The sequence below is a fragment of the Zingiber officinale genome, unplaced genomic scaffold, assembly GCF_018446385.1.
Source record: "Zingiber officinale cultivar Zhangliang unplaced genomic scaffold, Zo_v1.1 ctg167, whole genome shotgun sequence".
Taxonomy (NCBI): domain Eukaryota; kingdom Viridiplantae; phylum Streptophyta; class Magnoliopsida; order Zingiberales; family Zingiberaceae; genus Zingiber; species Zingiber officinale.
The window spans coordinates 849,664-871,835 of NW_024589857.1; the positions used below are offsets into that span (position 1 = coordinate 849,664).

Below are 22,172 nucleotides of genomic sequence, written 5' to 3' on the forward strand. Positions count from 1 at the left end.
AACTAAACTTGTCTATCTTTTATTACTTTATATTTTTGTTGCTACTTTGATATTTATTTTAAAAATCAATAAAAAAGAAAAGTTTTTAAACTAATAATATTCACCCCTCCAATCGTCTCTACTCGATCCTCTAATCTATTAATTTTTGAAAACACTTAGAGTATTTTAGATGAAGTATTATTTTCAAAAAAATTTAAGTATTTTAGAAAAAAAGGTTAAATACTAGAATAATTTTCATAAAAAATATTCAAAAGATTTTTCAAACTTTTAAAGAATTTTTAAGGATTTTTTTTAAAAAAAATCAAATCATTTAGGAAGAATCCATTTGAAAGATTTTTCTACCCATATTTATTAAAGATTTTTTTTGGAAAAAAATTATTTTAAAGTTTTGACAACATGATTTTTTAAATATTTTTCATAATTTTAAAGATTTGTAAAATTAATTTTGAAATAATTTTAAAAATTATGTTTGATATTTCAGACTCCCTTCAACTTGACACAGTCTGAATCATTATTAATTACAAGGAAAATTTCCTATGTGTCTTTAGGGTAATACAAATAAAAAAACACCTAAATTATTTTTCAAGAACTTTTAGAATGTTTTCAGTCATTTTTAAAAGTATTTTTTTAAACCCATGTTTAGGAATTTTTAAAATATTTTTGTTAAAGAAAACATGTATTTGTATAGTAATTTCCAAAAAAAAATCACAAGGATTTTAAAAATTTAAGTTGAAACTATTTTATTAAAAGATTAAAGATAAATTTTTGGGATATTTTCTAAAATATTTTATGTGATTAAATTTATCTTTCAAATGAGGCTCCTCCTTAAATTGATAATTCCTTAAAAAATCTTTATTAACCACCTATATGTCTAAGGATCTAGAAGTTTATAGTTGACCTAAAGGATCTAGACAGTGTTAGTCTACATTCATTTTTCAAAAGTGTATATTTTTGAAAACCATACAAGTAATTACAATCATGAATTAATTTTCTTTTATTATTATCTCAACCATTCTAGATTTTCAAATATAGTAATCTTATTATTTTCTACACTACTTCCATATGAGTTCTTACGATCATTCATCTACTACGTTCTCGCATTGTTGTTGTACTACTACTTGAGTACATCCGACCGCTACCGACAAACCAACGTCAACACTTGAGCTTACATATTTCGACATCCTTATGTTGGGTAACGCTTTCAAGTTATTTACATTACTACTTACAGAAAGTGTAGATTGTTACATTTCTTTCTCTTCATTCTTTGAATTTGATTTTTTATTAGTGGATTATATGTCGGAAATGTCCAAGGGGTCTTAGTCTTGAAATAGGAGTTGTTGAAGGTTCCAAATCAAGTAAAATCGACCATATTTCTTTTTTAATCTTTTCTTATTTAGTTTATTTTTTCGCTGCACACTCATTTTAAAAAAGTTGAAATAGAAACGTTTTTGAAAACGCAAGAAAGATGAGCATCCTTTTGAATTCCCCCTCCCCCCCCAAAAAAATAGGTAATTTTGTAGTTAAATTTAATGACACATTTAGATTTATCAAATGTGAAATAGATTTTACCTCGGGCACCATGCAATGGTAAACGGTAAGATAGATAACTCAAATAATGAGGGTTCAATTTTCATGCTGGACATTCTCGAATGTATGTGGTGCTCGACCTATTAATAGAGATGATAATTTTTCCTATGGATTCAAGACCCTATGGAAAAAATTCGAAACAGGAGTTCAAGGAGTCTTTTAAGGTATGAGTTTAGCTTTACGTTCAAAGATTTTTCAAATATCCATAGTTTAATGGAGATGAGTATAAGGATGTTATCATCATCTTTGATCTCACCCTACTACTATTACTACTACTAATAATAATAATAATAATAATAGAATTTAATCTTTTCTATTTATTAAACCATTATTAATATTATGATATATTATGATTTAATTAATATTAGTATTTATATATAATTGGATTCTTCTATTAATATTTTAATGAAAAGGGTTAAAAAAAAGTATCTTTTTTTGCTACAAAGAATATTTGAAGTATCGATAGGGACAAGATGGAGATTTAATCCGTGTAGGATCAAGAATTCGCCAATTAGATATAATTAGGGATGGGGACGGGATGAAGGCAGGAATATAATTCAAGGATGAAAATAGAGATGGAGATGATAAACATGACTCTATCCCACCTTATTGTCATCTCTATCGACTGATGACATTGACTGTCAAGGCCATGAACATCTGAGGTTTTTTGAATTTTTCAGGATGGTCAATCAAAAATTTTCATGAGACTGATCAGATCGTAAAAGTGGAACGGCAAACGAAAATTTTCTAAAAAACAAAAGGAACCCGATTTTATATTTCTGGCAACCCAACTAATGTCGAAAATAACAAGGTAAATTCAAAATAAAACTAATTCACATTCAAACAATTTTAACCGACTTGGATCTAAAACACAAGTAACAGCCATATTTTCGGCACAACAATAATTATTACCATATTAATCAATTTCATTTTAAAAAAAGTATTTGATTATCTAGTATATTATCGATAAAAAATATTATATTTTAAAAAAAATTATAACAACCATTGTATTTTTTATATCTAAAATATTTTAATTTTAATATTATTATAATAATTAGTTAATTACAAATTGTCTATCTTCAAAATTAATTAGATGATATTTAGACACATGAATTATTAAAAAAAATAATATAACTTAATAAAAGTATTATATATAGAATATTTGTATATTAAAAAACTTTAATAATTTAATCAATAGTATTTAAGCTTATCAATATTATATAACTGGACTATGGACTCCTTCAAATGGTTAATATTCTTAAATTCTCTTCTCACGAAGGAAAAATTCCTTATAACACACCATAGCTAGATTCAAACTTGTAACACGCCATGGCTAGATTCGAAGTTTAGATGTCTTAATTATCCGTCAGAGGGCTAACCATTACATCGCTGACATAAATAATTTACTTGATTATGATTTTATTTATTTATGTTGATATAAATAATACGATGCACTTAAAATACGATTAACACCAACATCAATCGTATTTGTGTCGAATTCTGTTTTTTTTTGACCAAGCATCAGGCGATGAGAGATAACAGCACAATGCCTACATGATCCATTCGACTGACACAGAAACAAGCACCAAATCAAGAGAGTTGTATATATAGAACTTCAATGAGAGGTTAGATTATTTTCTGTATACAAGTTGACAAATCAGCAACATGTGATTAATCACTACTGTCTAGTGAATACACAAAAAGGATGATATTACAACAGTGTGACTGGAAATAGATAAATATGTCGATCTTCGAAGATGATTGATTGCATCAACCTTAATTATACGCACTCTAATGCAGAATTCTCTGCGCCAGGGATCCTCTCGTTTCGAGTAACTAGAAGAGTGTTTGCTTCTTTACATTTAGGCCATCTTCGCATATGCCTATCCTCGTTCCTCCATAGTTTGGATGCCAACATCCTTATAAGACCCCTAAAATAAGCTGCTACTGCTGCCACGATATTCCTGAATGGAAAGGATGGCAGTGATCCATCATTGAGCAAGCATGAAGAATAGAATAGAACAAGAAAATAAATCAGTAAATTTTTGATGTAATAGAATGCTTATTGTCATGTTTATCAGAGAATCAGATGAGAATTAACTTTGACAAAATCGGCAGTCAGTGTGTTGTGGTACTACTGGGAGAGTCAGTTGATCAAAACCAGGATACACAGACACATGGATCAGTCTCAAAGGAAATAGCAGAAACAAAAAACAAGTGAAAAGATGTTAGGTTTGAGTCATGAAATATCAAACAAGAGAGAAGTCGGATATATAGTTTAAAACTCCATTAGTCTATGTTAACTCGAACTTGTGTATAAACAACTAGCAACAGAATGGTTCGTGTTGGATGCAAGAAAACTTATATATATATATATATATATATATATATATAGACAAATTTGTTCAACATGACGACAAAAGAGTTCAAATTTGGGACATCAGCCTGAAGTATTAGATTTACTAAGACCTAGCCAGCATATGGATTGAGGAACTGCTTTACCAGAGTCTAGTGATTTGATTTGCTAAACAACCTAGGGCTCCATGCTCCAGTATGGTGACGATTGAAGATTAAGGCTTGTGTATAAACAACTAGCATCAGTATGGTTCGTGTTGGATGCAAGAAAACTTATATATATATAGACAAATTTGTTCAACATCACAACAAAAGAGTCCAAATTTGGGACATCAGCCTGAAGTATTAGCTTTACTAAGACCCAGCCAGTATATGGATCGAGGAACTGCTTTACCAGAGTCTCGTGATTTGATTTGCTAAACAATCTAGGGCTCCATGCCCCAGTATGGTGACGATTGAAGATTAAGGCTCGTGCCATAACTTTCCCCCATTTTTTCTTCCTCATTCTTCATCTTCCACTTTTTTCTTTGTCCTACACTCCCCTGCTTCCTCAATCTTCGTCCTCCACTTTATTCTTCTTCCTGGTTTCTCCCCTTGCATGGGAGATTGATAATTTCAGCTTGTCAGGCGCGTACTTCATAATGTTATATCATGTTGAAACAGGTACGGGAAAGGGAAATGCTGAGTTCGAGCTTCATAGTCCATTAGTTTAGCTAGAATTAAGATAGCTTAATCAGAACTAGGTACCAGACTTAAGATGGTTTGGACAAATATGAAAGTATCCTCCTTTCTGAAGGTTATTATTTTTTCCCTTCGTATTACTCATAAATTGAAAATAATGAGTTTTCAGTCTGTAATCTCAAATTGACATATCGATATAGATAAAACTTAAATCTGATTAATTTGAGATCCAGCTTCCAGTGGGCATCAGCAAGGATCGAATATTTCATGTGTCTTCTGGGTTAACTATTTGCAGTGCCAAGCTGATATAAAATGGACTTGAGTAATATATATCTCACACATATTTTACGATATATACTAATATAACATCTTTAGTCTTTCCCTGATTGTTATTTGTTTATTTTGATTTAATTCAAGGTGGAGTGGTGCATTTAATTTAGAGAATCCACATTGAACCTATACAAAACAACAATAAAGATTGTTTATTGAGAGAAACTGAAATAGTAATTTGGAGAAACAACATAGAAACTGAACTGAGTTGATCATGTAGGCATTCTAGAAAATCAGAAAACTTAGTGTAGGTAATTTTTTCTGCAAATCAAATCAAAGCATGTGCAATTCTAAATATAGGTAACAAGATCTGAAAAAAGAAAAGGTACTTACAAGGGAGTGCAGGGAGAATGGCTTCCATTCACATAATATACTAACAAATAGGAATTATAATGCTGCCCATTGATGTAGTAAAACTTTTGCAATCGTCTCATGAGCTTAAACGACATCTTCTCATAGAAATTTATTGCTGCCAAATTGTAGGAAATGACATGCAAATATACTGCTCTGCAACTAATGATGCTGGAAGCATATTTAATTACCTTTTGTATAAGTGAAGTTGCTGTAACATGCTAAAAGGAATTAGCAAAACTGCTATTGAGTAAAGAAAAACAATCAATGAATGTAGAGAAAGTATGGACCTATGCCATGGTTTCTATAATGTTCTACCACACCAAGCGTTAAAATATAGACTAGTGTTGCATCTTTCCTTGAAGCATTATATTGAATCAAATCTGCAATCTGCAGAACCAAAATAGTAAGTATAAGGCATTTTTGAGGACCACTTGTTAAAGCCTTGAAAGATAAAAATAAAAATCGATGTTCAAAACACCTCGCTTTCTTTTGCCAAGACTAGACGAGTAGTGACAAAGCCAATAAGTTCACCATTACGGCCATCAGACCTGCAAACGTCAACAGCAGCCCAAGATACTATTCCATGGCCACGTACAACATTGAGGAAGAACTCTCTCTCATACCTGCAAACATAGAGAAAAGTTCTCCAGATATTCATAAACTATAATGGCAACTTTATGTTAATAAATTCTCCAGGAATAATCTGACACGTCAAATAATGAAAATATCAATATCATATTAACAAAATTACATCAAACACCAAATATGTGGACAAATTGATAAAACCGTAACACAAATGCAAGGAATACCTTATAGGAAATAAGGAAACATGGATCTGCTCAAGAGCTTCAAGATCAGAAGGTAATATAGGCCTATATATAATGGTGGGTCTGTGAGCACTTCTTGGTTCTAACATCAGAAATTTTACTTCTAGAAGCTATCTTTGAAAATTTTGTATAAGTTTCTCTGTCATCTGTTTCCAAGTCATGAAGCCCTAGTGACCTCCCTGCGGAAAATTATGCCATCATGAAAACAGATGAAGAAATCGAAAGAAACAGTGATCTCACTTGAGGACCTATTGTAAATGGATTGCTAGTGTCAAGATAGAAAAGTCTGCATGCTCGGTTAGAAATATAAATATATAAATCGATAACTATCCTAATAGCTCAAGTTTTTTTGGGAATAGTAGTAAGACAATCAAGTTTAACGATCTTTAGGCAACTCTTCCAAGTGTTGCTATGCCCATCTCCGTTGCCATATCATTACATATGTTAAATATGAAGCTACTTGTGCCTACATATGCAACCACAGCATGAACAGGTCACGTTTATGGTATATATATCTTTCCTCATTATCATTTTTAAGGTATTTATAAGGTCTAGTACATTTAAAGTTTAAAACAATGCCCAGTTAGTTCAAAACATATTTCTACAATTAAGTAAATATTTCCAGGATGACCACAATAAACAACCTAAGAATCATAGATTGTGTGTCAGTGTGATTTTCTTATCAACTAATCTGTTGCTGTACACATGCATTCCATAGTTTATGATTGGATTGCTTTGATATTGTGATAAGGTAATGCATAAATCTTATGTATTTTAGGTGATAATACAACAGCTATTCTATATCAAGTATAAATCAGTTGACTAGCAGTGTCCAGATAGTAGGGTTTACACATTACATCATGTAATACAAGAATGTGGTGTGGCAACGCAACATAAAACCCTGTGCAGAAAAACTTCCTAAGGTGATTTCCAGATGACTTCATTTCAAATCTTTACTCTTGTGTTTTACCTCCCTCATGCAAAGGGTCGATCCGCGGTGATTTACCCCTTCTAGAGTGTGTGGGGCCGCCCTGAAGGGGCCACGAAGGTGACGATTTCACCTTTTGCTGCAATTTACTCTTTAGTTTTAGCAAAATTTCCCTAATATTTATGCTCAAATATTCCTCAGACTATGGTATTGATATTGCTACAATGCTATTATTATATGAATAATAAAATCAAATGAAATGTTACAACTTAAAAAGGAATCATGAGAGTTTACATTAAAAATCTATTCCAGAAGAATATGCAATTATCATTGTACTTCATTCTTACTACAACATTTTATCTTCAGTGTAAACTACTTGATCATAGGAACATATCAAGGACGATGATAATCACTTAGCTGCCGAAGGAAATAGGAAAATCACGAGAGACCAAAAAACAGATTAAACTGATCAAGGGAAGAATAATTTTTGCACCCCCTTTTGGAAAAGAAGTAACCAGCTAATCAATTCTAAAGCTCGACAGCAAAAGGTAACTTATAATCTCAACACTAAGTCACGCACTTAACAAAAAAATGAACTAATAGATTAAATTCAATAACAAAATAAAATAATATAAGAAAAAAAAAATCCTCTAACCAAAGACAAGAATTGTGTAATAATTTGTCTCCTAAAATAACCGAAAATTTTTCTAAAGTAAAATTAGGGAGGAAGAAAAACCAAGAACTAGGTTGAATGACACGAAAGAAAATATATAGAGATATTACGTTTATCGGATCTCTCTATATCATTAACCTGATACCTATATTCTGCATTTATTACTTCAGCGTTAAGAAAACAATATCAACGAAAGATTGATACAAATTGCTCCGCGCATCTAATGATTAACTGTAGACGCCAAACGGAAGAGATATAAGACGTTGTGGAAGCAATAGAAGTCCGAGTAATTGAAGCCATATAACGGATAAATCAAACCAACAAAACCCTCCAGTTCTAATAAATCCAAGCAAAAATAGTAATAATAATAACCCCAAAAATTCAAGAAAAAACGCAGATAAATACAACAAAACGACCGGGGGACTAAAACAAATAAAAGGAAGTAAATTGGAAAAAAAAAGAGGAATAATTGATGGAACACCTCAAATGCCAGCGATGACATCTCCCATGGAGAACTATTTTTCCTTGGCGACTTCCATTCGCGATCCTCCGTCGCCACGATTCAGTCGCCTGCCGAGAGGGTGGATCCGGGATGGAAGGGAAGGGGATCGTTACGAGGGAAGGGATGGAAGAAAGGTCCAGGAATAACTTCGGTCGGAAGGAGGAGGAGATCGAGACTCGAGAGAGGTAATTTCCATTTAAATCCTTGGTTTATTTTATTTTGAATACCCCCCATAGTTTTAGAATATCCAAAATACTCCTCATAGTTTTAAAATAGCCAACCTTACGAATCCTCATTTGGGCCCAGCCCAGATATCGTTGAAGATGTCCGATACCGCCCATGAAGTTATCTATATATAGCTGCAACGCGAAGCACAGCTAGGGTTTTCGTCGATCTCGCGCTCCGCCAGCCGAACAAGGAAGAGTGAAAGGAAGATTTTCTCAGCATGGGGTGAGTTTTCTCGTTATGATTCCTCGGCGTTATGTTTTAAATGCATCATCGTGTTGGGAGATGGAGTAGTACTTTGAGTTTCCGATTAGACGTTTCAACTTTTATATGGTGGATTCTTTTATTTGGGCGCTTAGTTCATATTATTTCTTGTGCAATTGCATGCCAGAGAATAAAATCACCAATTTAATGGTAGCGGATCTTCCATTTGCATTGGTAAACATGTCAAATGTATCAGCAGCAGCGATCGAACATAGCTACTAGTTTTTCAATTTGTGTCGTATCTGGTTTCAATTTTGCGATGTTGGAAGTTAACCTTAGATTCGGCATGGTAGAGGTAAAGTAACTACTAGGGCTGAGCGATCTCATTATTGCCAAGAATATTGTCTAGAATCAGTGTTTTGATAAACTAATTGATCTTAGATTAGGCAAGTTAGTGATTATTAAAAATAAAATCTGCAACTTTGATTATTTGTTTTTATTGTCTTTAGAATAAGGCATTTTAATAAATAACTTGCTTTATCTAGAATTAGGTTTAGGATATAAAGTTAATTATTGTCTAATTTAATATTATACTTAGAATTAGTCTTTTTAATCGGTAACAATATACCTTTTGGATGCCTATATATAAACATGTTGTATAGTCATTTGTCGTAAATCAAGCAATCAATCAATAATTAATTCATTAAGGAATTAAAAGTCTTTGGCTATTGATTATTCCCTTGCAAAAATGAGTGAAAGAATAGCTTAAATGATGTTGCAAATTCAGGCAACAACAGTATAATTATATAAAGGCAATCCACATGAGAATTTAAACCATAATAATCTAATTTTTACTTCCATCATGCAAGAGAACCAAGAGACTATATTTTGTCAAAACTTCCCATTGCAGCCCACATCTGTTTCAAAGAGAGCATGAAATACAATATCTTACTCTATGCTCATATAAGTGTGGCGATGACCACAAATTGCTAGAGACGATGCAAAATGGGAACTCAACCTAAGACAAACCAAAGGAAGGCTAATTCAAACGTCACTCTTACAAACGAAGCAGTTCATAATGCATGCGATGCTTAATTTCATTTATAGCACAAAAGAGTCCTAGACACATGATAAAAAGGTTGATTGAATGTGTGACCAAAGAGAGTTGGCACAAGTCAAACAGATCAGGGCATAGAAGAAATGTCATAGAGGGATGGGAAATAAATAGAACCACATTAAAGCCTGATTCGTAATTCTTCTGAGGAGCGAGCATTGCCCCTACAACAAATTGTTGTTGGCTTTAGCCTTGTAACTGAATATATGCTTGCTCAACATTGTTCTTTGATTATGTTGATTATGTTGCCAGTATCTGAATATATCTCTTGTCATGCCATTGGTTCCTTAAGCTTGCATTGAGTGCTTAGCTACATGGCATTACTTGTATATTCTTGCTACTTCCAGCATAAAGTATACTGAGTATGCTAACTTGATGTTTTGAAGTGCAAGTTACAAAGTTTGTACTTGCCGTGTTTATCTTGAGGAGGAAACTCAGTGTTATAACTGCTGTAAGAAAAACAAACACAATTAGTATGTTTTTTTATTAGTATTGTGTTATTACATCCCGAGGAGGAATCCATGTTTGCTTGTCGCTATGAAACTACTAGTTTATCTTCTTACTGTATTGTTTACAATACAATATTGGGGTCCTCATGCTTTTAACTATATTGGCATAAAACATTGTTTTTAGTGCATATTGTGAAAATGTTAAAGCTATGCAATTTAACCCACAAACAATGAATTGTCTGTTTATCTTGTAGTAAAATCATTTAGTATATGTTTCTTTGATGAGGAATGATATTCATGACACATTAAGTTCTGTTACAGGAAGACTCATGGAATGGGAGCTGGGCGCAAGCTCAAAACTCACAGGACGTGACAGAGGTGAGCTGACAAAGCATACAAGAAGAGCCATCTCGGCAATGAATGGAAGAAGCCGTTTGCTGGGGCGTCTCATGCCAAGGGCATTGTCCTTGAAAAGATGTGAGCTGCACTCCCCCCTAGTGTTAAACTCCTATTTATATCCAAATAGCCTTTTCTTCGATTTGTTGGGCTGACATAGACTCCATGTCCCACAGAGGTATCGAAGCTAAGCAGCCTAACTCTGCTATCCGTAAGTGTGCTAGAGTTCAACTTATAAAGAACGGGAAGAAAATTGCAGCTTCTGTTCCTCATGATGGTTGCTTGAACCACATCGAAGAAAATGTAAAGTTTCATCCTTGGCAAACTGACTTGTCGACTAGATTACTTCCGCTGACAATGTAAATTAAAACTTTTGATGATATGAAACTGCAGGATGAAGTGCTGATTTCCGTTTTGGGGCGAAAGGGCCGAGCAGTTGGTGATATACCTGGAGTAAAGTTCAAGGTTGTGAAGGTCTCTGGCGCGTCTCTTTTGTCACTCTTCAAGGGAAAGAAAGAGAAGCCTCGCTCTTAACGGGTTAAAAGTTACAGATGAAGTAGTTAGCATTTTGATTAAGTTAAAACGTAAATACTTTAGTTTTTATCTCTTGTTTTTTCTTCGTTATAATTTTTTTTCTATGCATTTTTTAATTGTTTTTCAATATTGATGAACCCTATGCATTCAGCCGTAATGATTCTATGAAATTATCTCTCTCTCTTTTTCTTGAGGATCTTAATTACCATTACCATTAAATTGGAATAATGCATAGTAGTTATGGAATAATTGCTAAGCACTTTTATATTAAAAAGCTTTTTATTAATTTTATTAAAATTGTTTTTTTTAGTATGGTAAAAAAATTTTAAAATTTTTGTAGCAGGTGCGTTTCAGTCTCTACAATTTACTTATTATTATAATATTTTTTATTTAAATATTTCAGTTTCTTGATCGCATGATGTGTCTCGTGCATCGTGAGCACATCCATGACTTTAAAAATATATGACTACTTATGAAAAAGTCAAAGGTTTTAGTATTATAAAATTTAAATCTCACTAATTATTAGATGTTTATTTGAATTTCTCGATTTTATTTACTTTATTTTTTAGAGAGAAAAAAAGAGGAAAAATCAGATGTAAGATCATCCACATAATCAGATGTAAGGGAAACAATTCAAATACTGATTGACTAAAACTATTTTAACCTCTAATCTTGATCAAACCTATTCAAACGTTTAGCAACTTTAGTTTGCGTTATACGTTATAGTATTTTAGTTAAAATCGTGTAATTTTAAAGAAAGTTTAAAATGGAAAGTAATAATAATGATAATAGGTTTTTAATTGTTTGCCCATAAAATAACTTTTATGGGTTCTCAGGTAGAGTTGACATTAACAACGTCAAAATCAGTTGGAAGGGGACCGATTCACCGGCGGCTAATAATTATTTGTTAAATCGAAAGGTGTTTTATAAAATTATTTATTTTTGTAAAATGAATATGATTAGATTTTGGTGTGATTCATGCAGCCACCATCAAAGTGCATTCGGACAACTTCGGTTAATTTAAAGATGCGTAATAACTATTAAGAAATCGTGATTGATACAACATCAACATAATATAAGCTTAACATGTCAAAATCTGTCTGACACATGTCTTTTGATTATTTGCCCAAAATTCATCTACATAGTTCCTTCCTTCCTTCTTCGACAAATTCTTCTATAAATAGACATGGTGCAACTAAATAGGCAATGGCGTCGCAATCCCCAAGTCTCCACGTCATCTTCTTCCCTCTAATGGCCCCCGGCCACATCCTCCCTATGCTCCACCTCGCCAAGCTCTTCGCCGCCCGCGGTGCTCGCGCCACCCTCCTCACCACCCCCGCCAACTCCCACCTCCTCCAACCCGCCGTCGACGGCGTCTCCATCAGCCTCCGCCTCATCCACTTCCCGTCCGCCGCCGTCGGCCTCCCACCTGGCCGTGAGAGCCTCGCCAGCGTCGACTTCCGCCAGCACACGGCCTTCTTCGAGGGAATATACATGCTGGAAGATCCCTTCCGCCGCGCCCTCGCCGAGCTCCGCCCCGACGCCGTCGTCTCCGACTGGTTCCTGCCGTGGACGTTCGACGTCGCCGAGGAGTTCCGCATCCCGCGCCTCGCGTTCCATGGCTACAGCGCCTTCGCGCTCTGCGCCAACGCGAGCCTCCTCTACGCGCCGCCCCCGCCGCCGCCGCCCGGAGACGAGGGGTCGACGTCCTTCGTCGTGCCTGGCTTCCCGCGGCGGCTGGAGATGCCCACGTCGCAGTTACCGGACTTATCCAAATTAGAGCCGGTGGTGGTCAAGATCTTCCAGCAGATCGCGGAGTGGGAGACGAGGAGTTTCGGAGTGGTGGTCAACAGCTTCTACGATCTGGAGACGGAGTTCGCCGACCACCTCCGCCGCGCCATCTGGCGGAGGGCGTGGCTCGTCGGTCCAGTGGCCTCCGCGAAGTCCTTCTCCCACGACGGCGACGACCTCTCTGTTTCCCGATGGCTGGACGAGCAGCAGGACGCATCGGTGCTGTACGTCTGCTTCGGCAGCGTGAGCTCCATAGCCGGCGCCCAGCTCCGGGAGCTGGCTCTGGGCCTCGAGGCTTCCGGCCACCCATTCATTTGGGTCGTCCGGACCGACGACGCGGCGGCGGAGCCCAGCTGGCGACCGGCGGGGTTCGCGGAGAGGACGAAACAGAGGCGGTGGCTGATACTCGAGGACTGGGCCCCGCAGGCCGCGATACTTGGCCACGTGGCAGTCGGCGGGTTCGTGACGCACTGCGGGTGGAGCTCGTGCATGGAGGCCGTGGCCGCCGGCGTTCCGATGGCGACGTGGCCGCTCTTCGCGGAGCAGTTCCTCAACGAGAGGCTGGTGACGGAGGTGCTGGGGGTGGGGGTGTCGGTCGGCGCGACGCACTGGACGATGGACCCGGAGGAGAGGCCGTTGATACAGGCGGCGGAGGTGGAGCGGGCAGCGAGGAGAGTGATGGACGCCGACGGGGAGGAAGGGAGGAGGATGAGGACGAAGGCGAGGGAGCTGGCGCTGGCGGCCAAGACTGCGACGGCGGAGGGAGGGTCGTCGTCCGATGACATGGGCAAGTTGATCAAAGACTTGATCGATCAAAAGCAATAAAAAAACATAGTTGACAAAATAATAAAATAATAAATAAATAGCATTCAGAATTAGGTCATTCTAATTGACTCGTAATTGGGCCGTGTATTGGGCTTGACGGGCCCGATCTTGAATGTCCGCTGGATCTCGACCGTGCCAGAGTCAGTTCGCTGAACCGGAATCTGAAAATAAATATTATTAAGATAAAAAAAGGAAATAAAAAATGAAGAAAAAAATAAAAAATATTACTAATTGTATTTGATGTTTTTTTTAAGTAGAAATGTTAAATTGATTTGGAATAAAAAAATATCTTAACTAAAATATTACAAAGGAAACATAAAGCAAACCTAATAATTGACCCATTGACAATATCACGAAAAAAAAGGGGTTTATAATGGGAATTAAAGCTTGATCTCACTCTCTTATTAATCACGTAGGCTTTATCTCCTTGCCATGTTGGTATCCACTACTAATCCATAAAAGCTGACCTCCCAACTTTAATATCACTTTATATATCTATCTTAATTGAATCATTTTTAATTAAATTATATTTTTTAATTAATATTTACAAATAATTTTAATAATTTTCAAAATCATTCGATCTTATAAGCAATGCCGCACAAAATTTCTTCTCCTCCTTCCCTTCTTCCATCGCACTGAGCAATGGCTTCGACGTCGTCCTCTACCACGACGATTCCGGTGCCGGAGTTCCAGGCGCAGGGAGCGCCGGCGTCGGGGGCCTCCGGGCGACGGCCGGGGTCTCTGGGGCCGTTCTTCGCGGTGATGTCGGTGCTGCTGATCCTGACCGTGTTCTCCTGCGTCTTCGGGCGGGTCTGCGCGTCGAAGGCGGAGGCGCCGGACGCCTCGTACGACTGCTCCAGGTGGACCCGGAGGCGATGGCGATGGCGGCGGAGCTTCGTCTCCGGCGAATCAAAGGCGCCACCGGCGTCCATACCTTCCCCCGATCCGCAACTGCAGCCTTGAGCTACGTACTTCGATCCACTCAACTGCTTAAACTTAATTTCGAGCCTCAGTGAGTTCATTAGGATTCGCGAGTTGACTTCAATTACTTCGTTAATATACATGAATAAGATCACGGCACCCATGCCAAGCATCCCGAGAACAGAGTCGACCAGGTCGAGAAGAAAATCTCGCATATATTAAAAATTAAACAGTAAGGAATCTATAACAATTTTTTCTAAACGTGAAAAGAAGGAAAAAAATTCAACCCAAACGGGCAAAGAATCGAAATTTACACAGCGAAGAGATGAGAGCCGTCACGAGGAGTGAACGGCATGATGGACTCTCGTCGCCGACGACGACTGCGACTGGCTGACCTTCGCGTCGACCCGGGCCGACACTCCGACGGTCGTAGGTCTCACCGACCTCTGGCGCACGATCTGGCAGTACTCCGGATCATCCGCCTGGCCGTCGTACCGAATCCACTGGACCATGTTGTGGTACATGGGGAAGAACCTCATCTGAATGCTCGAATAACTGAAGTACGGGACGAGAGTGGCGGCGACGACGAAGAGCGTCGTGATCCAGTACGAGGGAGCGGGAGCCAGCACCTCGACGAACACCTGGTAGGCGTTGGTCGTGAAGGAGGGCGGCAAGGCGCCGTAGACGAGGAGGAAGATGTACCACAGGGCGATGCTGCCCCAGATGAAGACGTGCTGGATCACGGTGAAGTAGGTGATGGACAGCGCCATGTGGCAGTTCACGACCCACACCACGCAAGTGTACATCGTGCCGCCGAGGACGTCGAAGCTCACCACCTCGCCGCCCCTGCGGAAGGCCTGGTGCTGCAGCGCGGCGGAGCAGAGGAAGAATATCGAGATGCCGTTGCAGACGCCGGCGAACATCCAACCCAGAATCCGCCGCCAGCTGAAGAGAACGTTCTGAACGCCTTCTTGGTAAAGCATGGGGAACTGCTCACAAATAAAGATTGCAACAAAATAAGAATTTTGAGGTGATAATCTGACTAAATATGAGGTAGAATTAAGATTGAAAAATATGATTACACTCAGAATTTAGTCCAAAACAAGATTATTATAATGATTATTATAATGTATAAGTCATGTGCATACCTTCAAACAAAATCGAGCAGAGACATCCTGATCGAAGACCCCTAAAGCAATCACAGGAAGAGAACTGAAGAAGACGTTGTACAATGATAGATACCAATCATTATACGCAGGCTGGCCGGAAAATGTCGTATACGCCTCGTACAAGAAGATGGTAACTCCAAATGTGAGATTCTTATAGAAGAAATAGCATATCTGTAATGCAAAGAACAATGAGCATGTCGAAATGTATGTGTGGAAGTTGCGAACAAAAATTTGAAAGAGAGGGTATACCATTGTTGATATCCTCCGGTAACACCAATGCCCGTGCACAAGTAACAGACGCTCGAGAAAGCGGAACTGAGATATTGCAATGTCACTCGCCATGACAGCCTATAAATTTCACAATTGAGAAGAAGGATTTTTCTGTGCAATTCTTCTAACGACAAGTATGTTCAGTCACAATAGCACTAACCTGCATTCCCTCAGCTCCGCTAATTCCAATTCCTATATCTGATTCTTGAAGCATGCCCACATCATTGGCACCATCTCCGATTGCTAAGGTCACTTTACCGGTACCTTCTTTAACGAGCTTGGTGACCTACAGAATTCAATAATTAGTTTCGAACTGGTCTAACCAGCTGAACCTTCCAAAGTAACAAACAGAGGTATTCTACTATAAGAAGATCGAAACTCACTAGGGCTTTTTGTTTGGGGGAGGAACGACAGCATATGACTGATGCACAACCAACAGCCAGTTGTAAGAACAAGTTCTTGATATCATCTTTCAACGCGTATGCAAGAGATTTTCCATCAATGATCAAGGCAAATGACTCAGAAGTTGATGAACTAACAAGTTTGTTTCCTTCATTTATCTGATCTATAACACTAGCCTTTGATGCCTGAAAAATCCAAACATCCATTGGCAATAGGTAAATGAAAAAAGGTATTCGTTAAATTAAATTGAGGATATTTTGTATCAGTTCTACTTTGAATAGTCCCTTGTTTGCAGAAGCTGAAAAAAAGTGTGCTATATCTTTAGAGGCTTTATGTTGTAGTTTAAAGTTTCCAGTAAACTGTAGCAAGTGCTATGTAGGTGAGATAATTTTATTGGTACTTGATAGAGAACAAGATGAAGTTTGCAGATCCTTGTATTTTAGGTTATAAAATTATTGTTTTGAAATGCATATCTTCAGATGCCTCAACAGATCATCTAGAATCCAATGTTTATCTATCTCTACATATCACAAGATGAGATCAAGTATTTACAGATGTTAAGCTTTTACAAAACTAATTACCTTAGCAATGACTTCTTTGTTCCCTCCTTTCTCCAACTGAATTATATCTGGTCCTTCTAAACTGATTATTATTTGCTTCATTCCCGGCCTCAGGAGACTACAGGCAAAACTGCAAGGAAGAACAACATTTAAAACACCAAATAAGAAGCTAGAACTAAAGTTTTTTCCCCTTAGATTTAAAATACAAATTAAACAAGATTATACCCTATATTGATAGCTGTTTCCATCTTGTCACCAGTCAATACCCATAGTTTGATCCCAGCTTGTGCAAGTTTGTCTATGCACTCAGGTACCTGCTCACAATTATCCAGCAACTATTAAGTTAACACCGTAAGGAATACATAAGAGTATGCCTAGAACAACTTTCAACCCACCCCATTTTGCAGTTTGTCTTCAACAGCTGTGGCACCAAGAAGAATAAAATTTCTCTCGATGGAATCTGCAGCCTCTTCCATTCTTTCCTCTCTATCAGCACTAACGGAATTCTTTGCGTCCATGAACATCTGGTTGAAGCTTTTGTATTGATCTTCATCAAGCTCACGGTATGCAAGAACTAAGGTTCTTAAACCAGCATCAGCATATTCGAGCATCTGCACCTTAGTTTTATCTTCAAACTCCCTTCCATTATTGGCAAGCCTTTCAAACATGACACTGTATATATGAACAAGATATTTCAATATAAAATCCAGGTTTATGTCTTAGAGAACATAATCTCTTCATCTAACAAGTACAAGTAGTATGAAATTTGTGTTAGTCAATTCTTATGTCTCTAATAGACAGATTCAAGCAGCTTACTGACCTATCAGCGCCTTTGCTGAGAAGTAGCAACTTTCCTTTGTCATCTTGAACTATCACAGACATTCGCTTTCTAGAGCTATTAAACTCTATGACATTTAACAGCTTATATGACCTGACAAAGGAAACAAATTTAGACTGAGTTGCTAACTCAAACAACAAGACATCAAGCAATAAGATATTCTAAACAGGAAAAACACATTTATATTTCTCCTTACTTTTCCACATGCTTGCTTGAGATTGGATCTAGTTCACGTATAGAGATGCTTGTTTGTGTCCTCTGATAAAACTCAAAACCAAGCTCCCTTGCGGCAATAACAAAGGCAGCCTCATCAGGTGATTCAGCCTCATATGATACGTTTCCTTTTTCCTCATCGACTTCAGGAATGGCAGTATGGCAGATAGCCAACAGTCGAAAAAACATCCTTATGACATCAGCATGAGGTTCCTTAATCCAATTTCCATACATAATACGTGCATCATCAAAATTAAATCCTTTGATTGCTGGTTTTGCATTCTCATGATGTTCTCTTGATCCTTCAGTTTCTACCAATGGAGATCCCTTTCTTCTAGCCATTGCTCTCTCAACCTCCGTAAACCCATGACCATAAGAAGTGCCAGCTATTGAGCATTTAATGAACTCCATTGAGTTGCAAGTGAGGGTTCCAGTCTTATCTGAGAGGATAGTGTCAACTTGGCCTAGTTCCTCATTCAAATTTGAAGTTCGTGCATGAGCTGGCTTATCAGATTCTTCATGATACATTTGGATGTCTTGATTGATAAATACAGTCTGCAGGACCTTGACAATCTCTATAGAAACATACAAAGAAATAGGGACGAAATAGCTATACAACATCATGGCAGTCAAAAAATGCAATATCGCAGCAACAGCTGCTCTCGTAGGATCGAAATAGATGGGGGAGTCATCAGGTCTAAGATACCATCTCTTCATCTTGCCATCTTGTAGATCATCATTAGTTTTTACCCCAAAAACAACTGAACCAATAAATGCGATTGAGACCAAGGAAGACATGAGGAGATAAATTAGCCTATCCATTAGTCTCTCAATTTTGCTCCTTTTTGATGGTGGGTCTGTGGCATTTTGCATGACCTTTGTATCACGGCCTGTGAAAACAACAACTCCATATATGAAATCAGTGTTGCGCAACTTTGAGTCCCTAAGCAGAAGTTGTTGAGGCGAAAGAGGATACTGTCGGTCTTCGTATTCCATAGTTCCAACGTAAGTGTATAGGCTTGCATTTGGATCTTCACATTTGATGATTGCTTTGAAATCCTGGTAACTGGAATCTGATTGTAAACCTGTTGTTACCTCTAATGCTTGCTTTAGTTTCAAGTTTGTTTCCCCATCTAGATTCATGGTCTCAACATAACAAATTCCATCATCATAACTTGACGAAAGCAAAACAAGGTCAGCAGGAAAGAAGCTATCTTTCTCCACCTTCACAATATCACCCACCCTTAGATTCCTCCACTCGGTAAATTTGAATGTGCCACCACCTTGATGTAGTTTAACTTTTCTATTGTTCACTTCGATATCCTGTGTGAATCAAAAGCTAATTCATTGTTAGTTCAGAAAAGAGAAATAATTAAGAAACACCATTCACCAAATATAAGGAGTTCATGGATTCAGTAATAGAACACAATTTCTTCTTGCTCGGAGGAAGAAAACTTAGCAAAACTACTTCGAGCTTCCTTCTAAACAAGACCTATGCTTCAGTTGACCAGTAATAGAATCAACAAACAAGCGTAGTTATCAAGGATGTTTTCTTTTCATGTTATTTTTGTTTGTATGAAGATATGAAACTCTAGAACATATCTAGATATCTACACTTTTCACATGAACTAATTACCATATTCATTCTATATATTGAAACTATATATTCTCTCTGAGGAAATGGACTATAAGAAGCTACCTGCTGATACCGACGCCAATCTTCAACGGCTTCCTTTGCCATGGTTGCTCCAATCACCACGATCAGCGGGAAAATCGCACTGACCGCAGAGTAAGGAGCCAGGGAAGTAAAAGAAAGGCATCCAACAAACAGAAAGAACATGTTTGCAACCCTCCGAAACTGCTCAAACAGTGCCTTGGGGAAGAATGTAGCAGCATTGTACTTGGTGGTGGAAACATAGTTGGATCCATAGTTCAAATTGGAAGCTTCAATGGAATCGGGCTCATTAGCGAAGGCCACTCGGGAGAAGCCTGGGCCTCCGACTTGAGAAACGTCGGCTTCGAACCTTGATGCGCCGCAAGCAAAAGCATAGAGTCTGCTCAGAAGAAGCTCTCTTCTCCTCCCCCGTGCCATTTGTTCTTATATCACAATTCGCCAAACTAGAAACGCCAAAATGTAAAGAGAAATAGCACAGATTCAACCTTTTTAAGCCCTAAGATCTGCCGCTTCCGGAAACCAGAGAACAAAATCGCTGTCCGCTCCGAGCTGAAACTTTCGAATCTGCATCACGCCACTTCCTCCGCCGAGACTGATCGAGCTCAGAAAGGGATTCCGAGGGCGGTGGGAGGAGCACACGGAAAAATAACAGCTTTGAGGCACTTGCAAGACCAGAATCCCTCCGGCTGTGAGCAAGACGGCTCCTTTATCTCCTACACGGCGGAAATCTAGCCATTACCGGAGCTCGCCGCCCTCTATGAAGCACGAGTCAAATCGAGGAACCATCTTCTTCGAAACCATGGAGTTGAACCTTCAAACCTCTCACCTAATCCCAGCTTTGACTTGACTCCGAGCAAGGCCGAAACTCAACCACTAATTCCCAGCAAAATCTGGCGTATGAGCAACGATTCTGCGTGGAAATTGTGCTGCGATTCTAGATTTATATAGCAAAGTCTGCTGACTCTCATAAAAGGGGAAAGCAACGGGATGCAGTCCCAGAAGTTCTAGAAGAACACTTGAAATCTGGTAAAGGGGAAGGTTCATCTGCATTAAATGCATTGAATTTGATGGGAGAGTAAACGACCCGGCATTTGACCAAGCATCCATTTTCCTTCGGTATAATGGATTAATCAATTAGAAAAATCAGCGTTCAAAATCCTTTTTTTCTTCTTCTTATTATTCAAAAATCTAGAAATTAGTTAAAGACTTTTATCTTGTCCGAAATTAACGATGGTGGCTGGTTGAGAACGCGGTTATGATATTGATTAAATAAAGATTTCATATGGTCTTGTGTGTTAAAAAAGTATTAGTAACCGAATCAAAAGAAGGGATTCCGGTATTGTCCTCCAATGCTCAAATGAGTGATTGATTCAAAGATGGTGAACAATGAATAATAGTGAATGATCGTATCAAATTATATAGTGTTATGTATCGGTACATGTAGATGTAGACCTCTATGAACGAATTTTAAAATATTTTTCAAAAAAATTAAATTATAAAATGGCTCTGACATCTTTTTTTAAATAGACTCACAGTCTTTATGATTGACATGGTGGAAACTTCGAAAATGAAAATTGCATGTAAAATATTCTTTGTCCTCTGTGACACAAAATGTCAAAAAAGAATACGAGGTCCACAATAACCTACTTTGGCCAACCGATCGAATCACTAGAATAGTCTGACTGGTCATCCTTCTTGAGGGGTCCCCAGTTGACTTTTATGAATGTGATCAATGATTCTGTTTTCACTAAACCTCTTCAGTTGAGTCAGAAAGGATGTATGATCTAATTAGCTAAACCACTCTATCGAATTGATTCACTATGCTATTTCTGAATTAGGGATAAGGCTAGCTTAGCGGAATGTTGGCTTGACTCAAAGCTTCATCAACATTGTGTGGATGGACGTTCAATCGGACCCTCAGCCCGTTCAGCTTGACGACCCGATCGACTATCTTTCGATCGATCGAAGTCATCCTCTATGCTAGCTTAAAGATGAACCCTTCTTTAATTTTAACCGTCCTACCATCCAATCCTCTTAATTTTGATCCAACTAAGAGGCCATAACTCAATTGCCACATCAGACTTGAATACTTTGGCAAGCAAGAATTGTTTGTTTAGGATTTGTTTTTTTCAATTATGGAAGATATTTCTTGTCTAATGGTAATCGAAGTTAGGCTAGTAGACTTTTCAATTTAATAGGTATGCAAGACTCTAAATTTAACTTGTCTCAATTATTTGGCAGGTTAAATTCACACGAGGAAGTCATGTGACTTAAATACGTACTTTATTTTTTTAAATCAAGGTTCAGCCTGGTTTTAAAAGTAGATACATAATTTTCTCGAAATTTATC

The 22,172-nt window shown here is 37.8% G+C and overlaps 4 protein-coding genes and 1 pseudogene across 4 annotated transcripts; 3 read left to right on the forward strand and 2 right to left on the reverse strand.

Moving 5' to 3' along the window:
• Positions 1–3,168: 3,168 nt before the first annotated feature.
• LOC122036481 (histone acetyltransferase MCC1-like) lies at positions 3,169–8,393 on the reverse strand. The gene is made up of 6 exons (XM_042595808.1): positions 8,217–8,393; positions 6,117–6,313; positions 5,786–5,930; positions 5,595–5,694; positions 5,287–5,515; positions 3,169–3,551 (listed from the first exon to the last, which is right to left on the reverse strand). Exons 2-6 carry the CDS (start codon positions 6,221–6,223, stop codon positions 3,368–3,370), a joined length of 765 nt encoding a protein of 254 aa, XP_042451742.1. The 5' UTR covers positions 6,224–6,313; positions 8,217–8,393; the 3' UTR covers positions 3,169–3,367.
• A 2,162-nt stretch (positions 8,394–10,555) lies between these two features.
• On the forward strand, positions 10,556–11,361 carry LOC122036463 (annotated as a pseudogene).
• Positions 11,362–12,365: 1,004 nt separating this feature from the next.
• LOC122036499 (scopoletin glucosyltransferase-like) lies at positions 12,366–13,856 on the forward strand. Its single transcript, XM_042595834.1, has one exon. It carries the CDS (start codon positions 12,366–12,368, stop codon positions 13,773–13,775), a length of 1,410 nt encoding a protein of 469 aa, XP_042451768.1. The 3' UTR covers positions 13,776–13,856.
• Positions 13,857–14,361: 505 nt separating this feature from the next.
• LOC122036515 lies at positions 14,362–14,868 on the forward strand. Its single transcript, XM_042595866.1, has one exon. It carries the CDS (start codon positions 14,418–14,420, stop codon positions 14,736–14,738), a length of 321 nt encoding a protein of 106 aa, XP_042451800.1. The 5' UTR covers positions 14,362–14,417; the 3' UTR covers positions 14,739–14,868.
• A 23-nt stretch (positions 14,869–14,891) lies between these two features.
• On the reverse strand, positions 14,892–20,913 carry LOC122036514 (putative phospholipid-transporting ATPase 9). The gene is made up of 11 exons (XM_042595865.1): positions 19,848–20,913; positions 18,132–19,471; positions 17,918–18,028; positions 17,493–17,769; positions 17,323–17,411; positions 17,119–17,227; positions 16,519–16,722; positions 16,296–16,421; positions 16,115–16,213; positions 15,845–16,036; positions 14,892–15,685 (listed from the first exon to the last, which is right to left on the reverse strand). The coding sequence occupies exons 1-11, from the start codon at positions 20,238–20,240 to the stop codon at positions 15,032–15,034; spliced, it is 3,594 nt and encodes a 1,197-aa protein (XP_042451799.1). The 5' UTR covers positions 20,241–20,913; the 3' UTR covers positions 14,892–15,031.
• Positions 20,914–22,172: the final 1,259 nt, after the last annotated feature.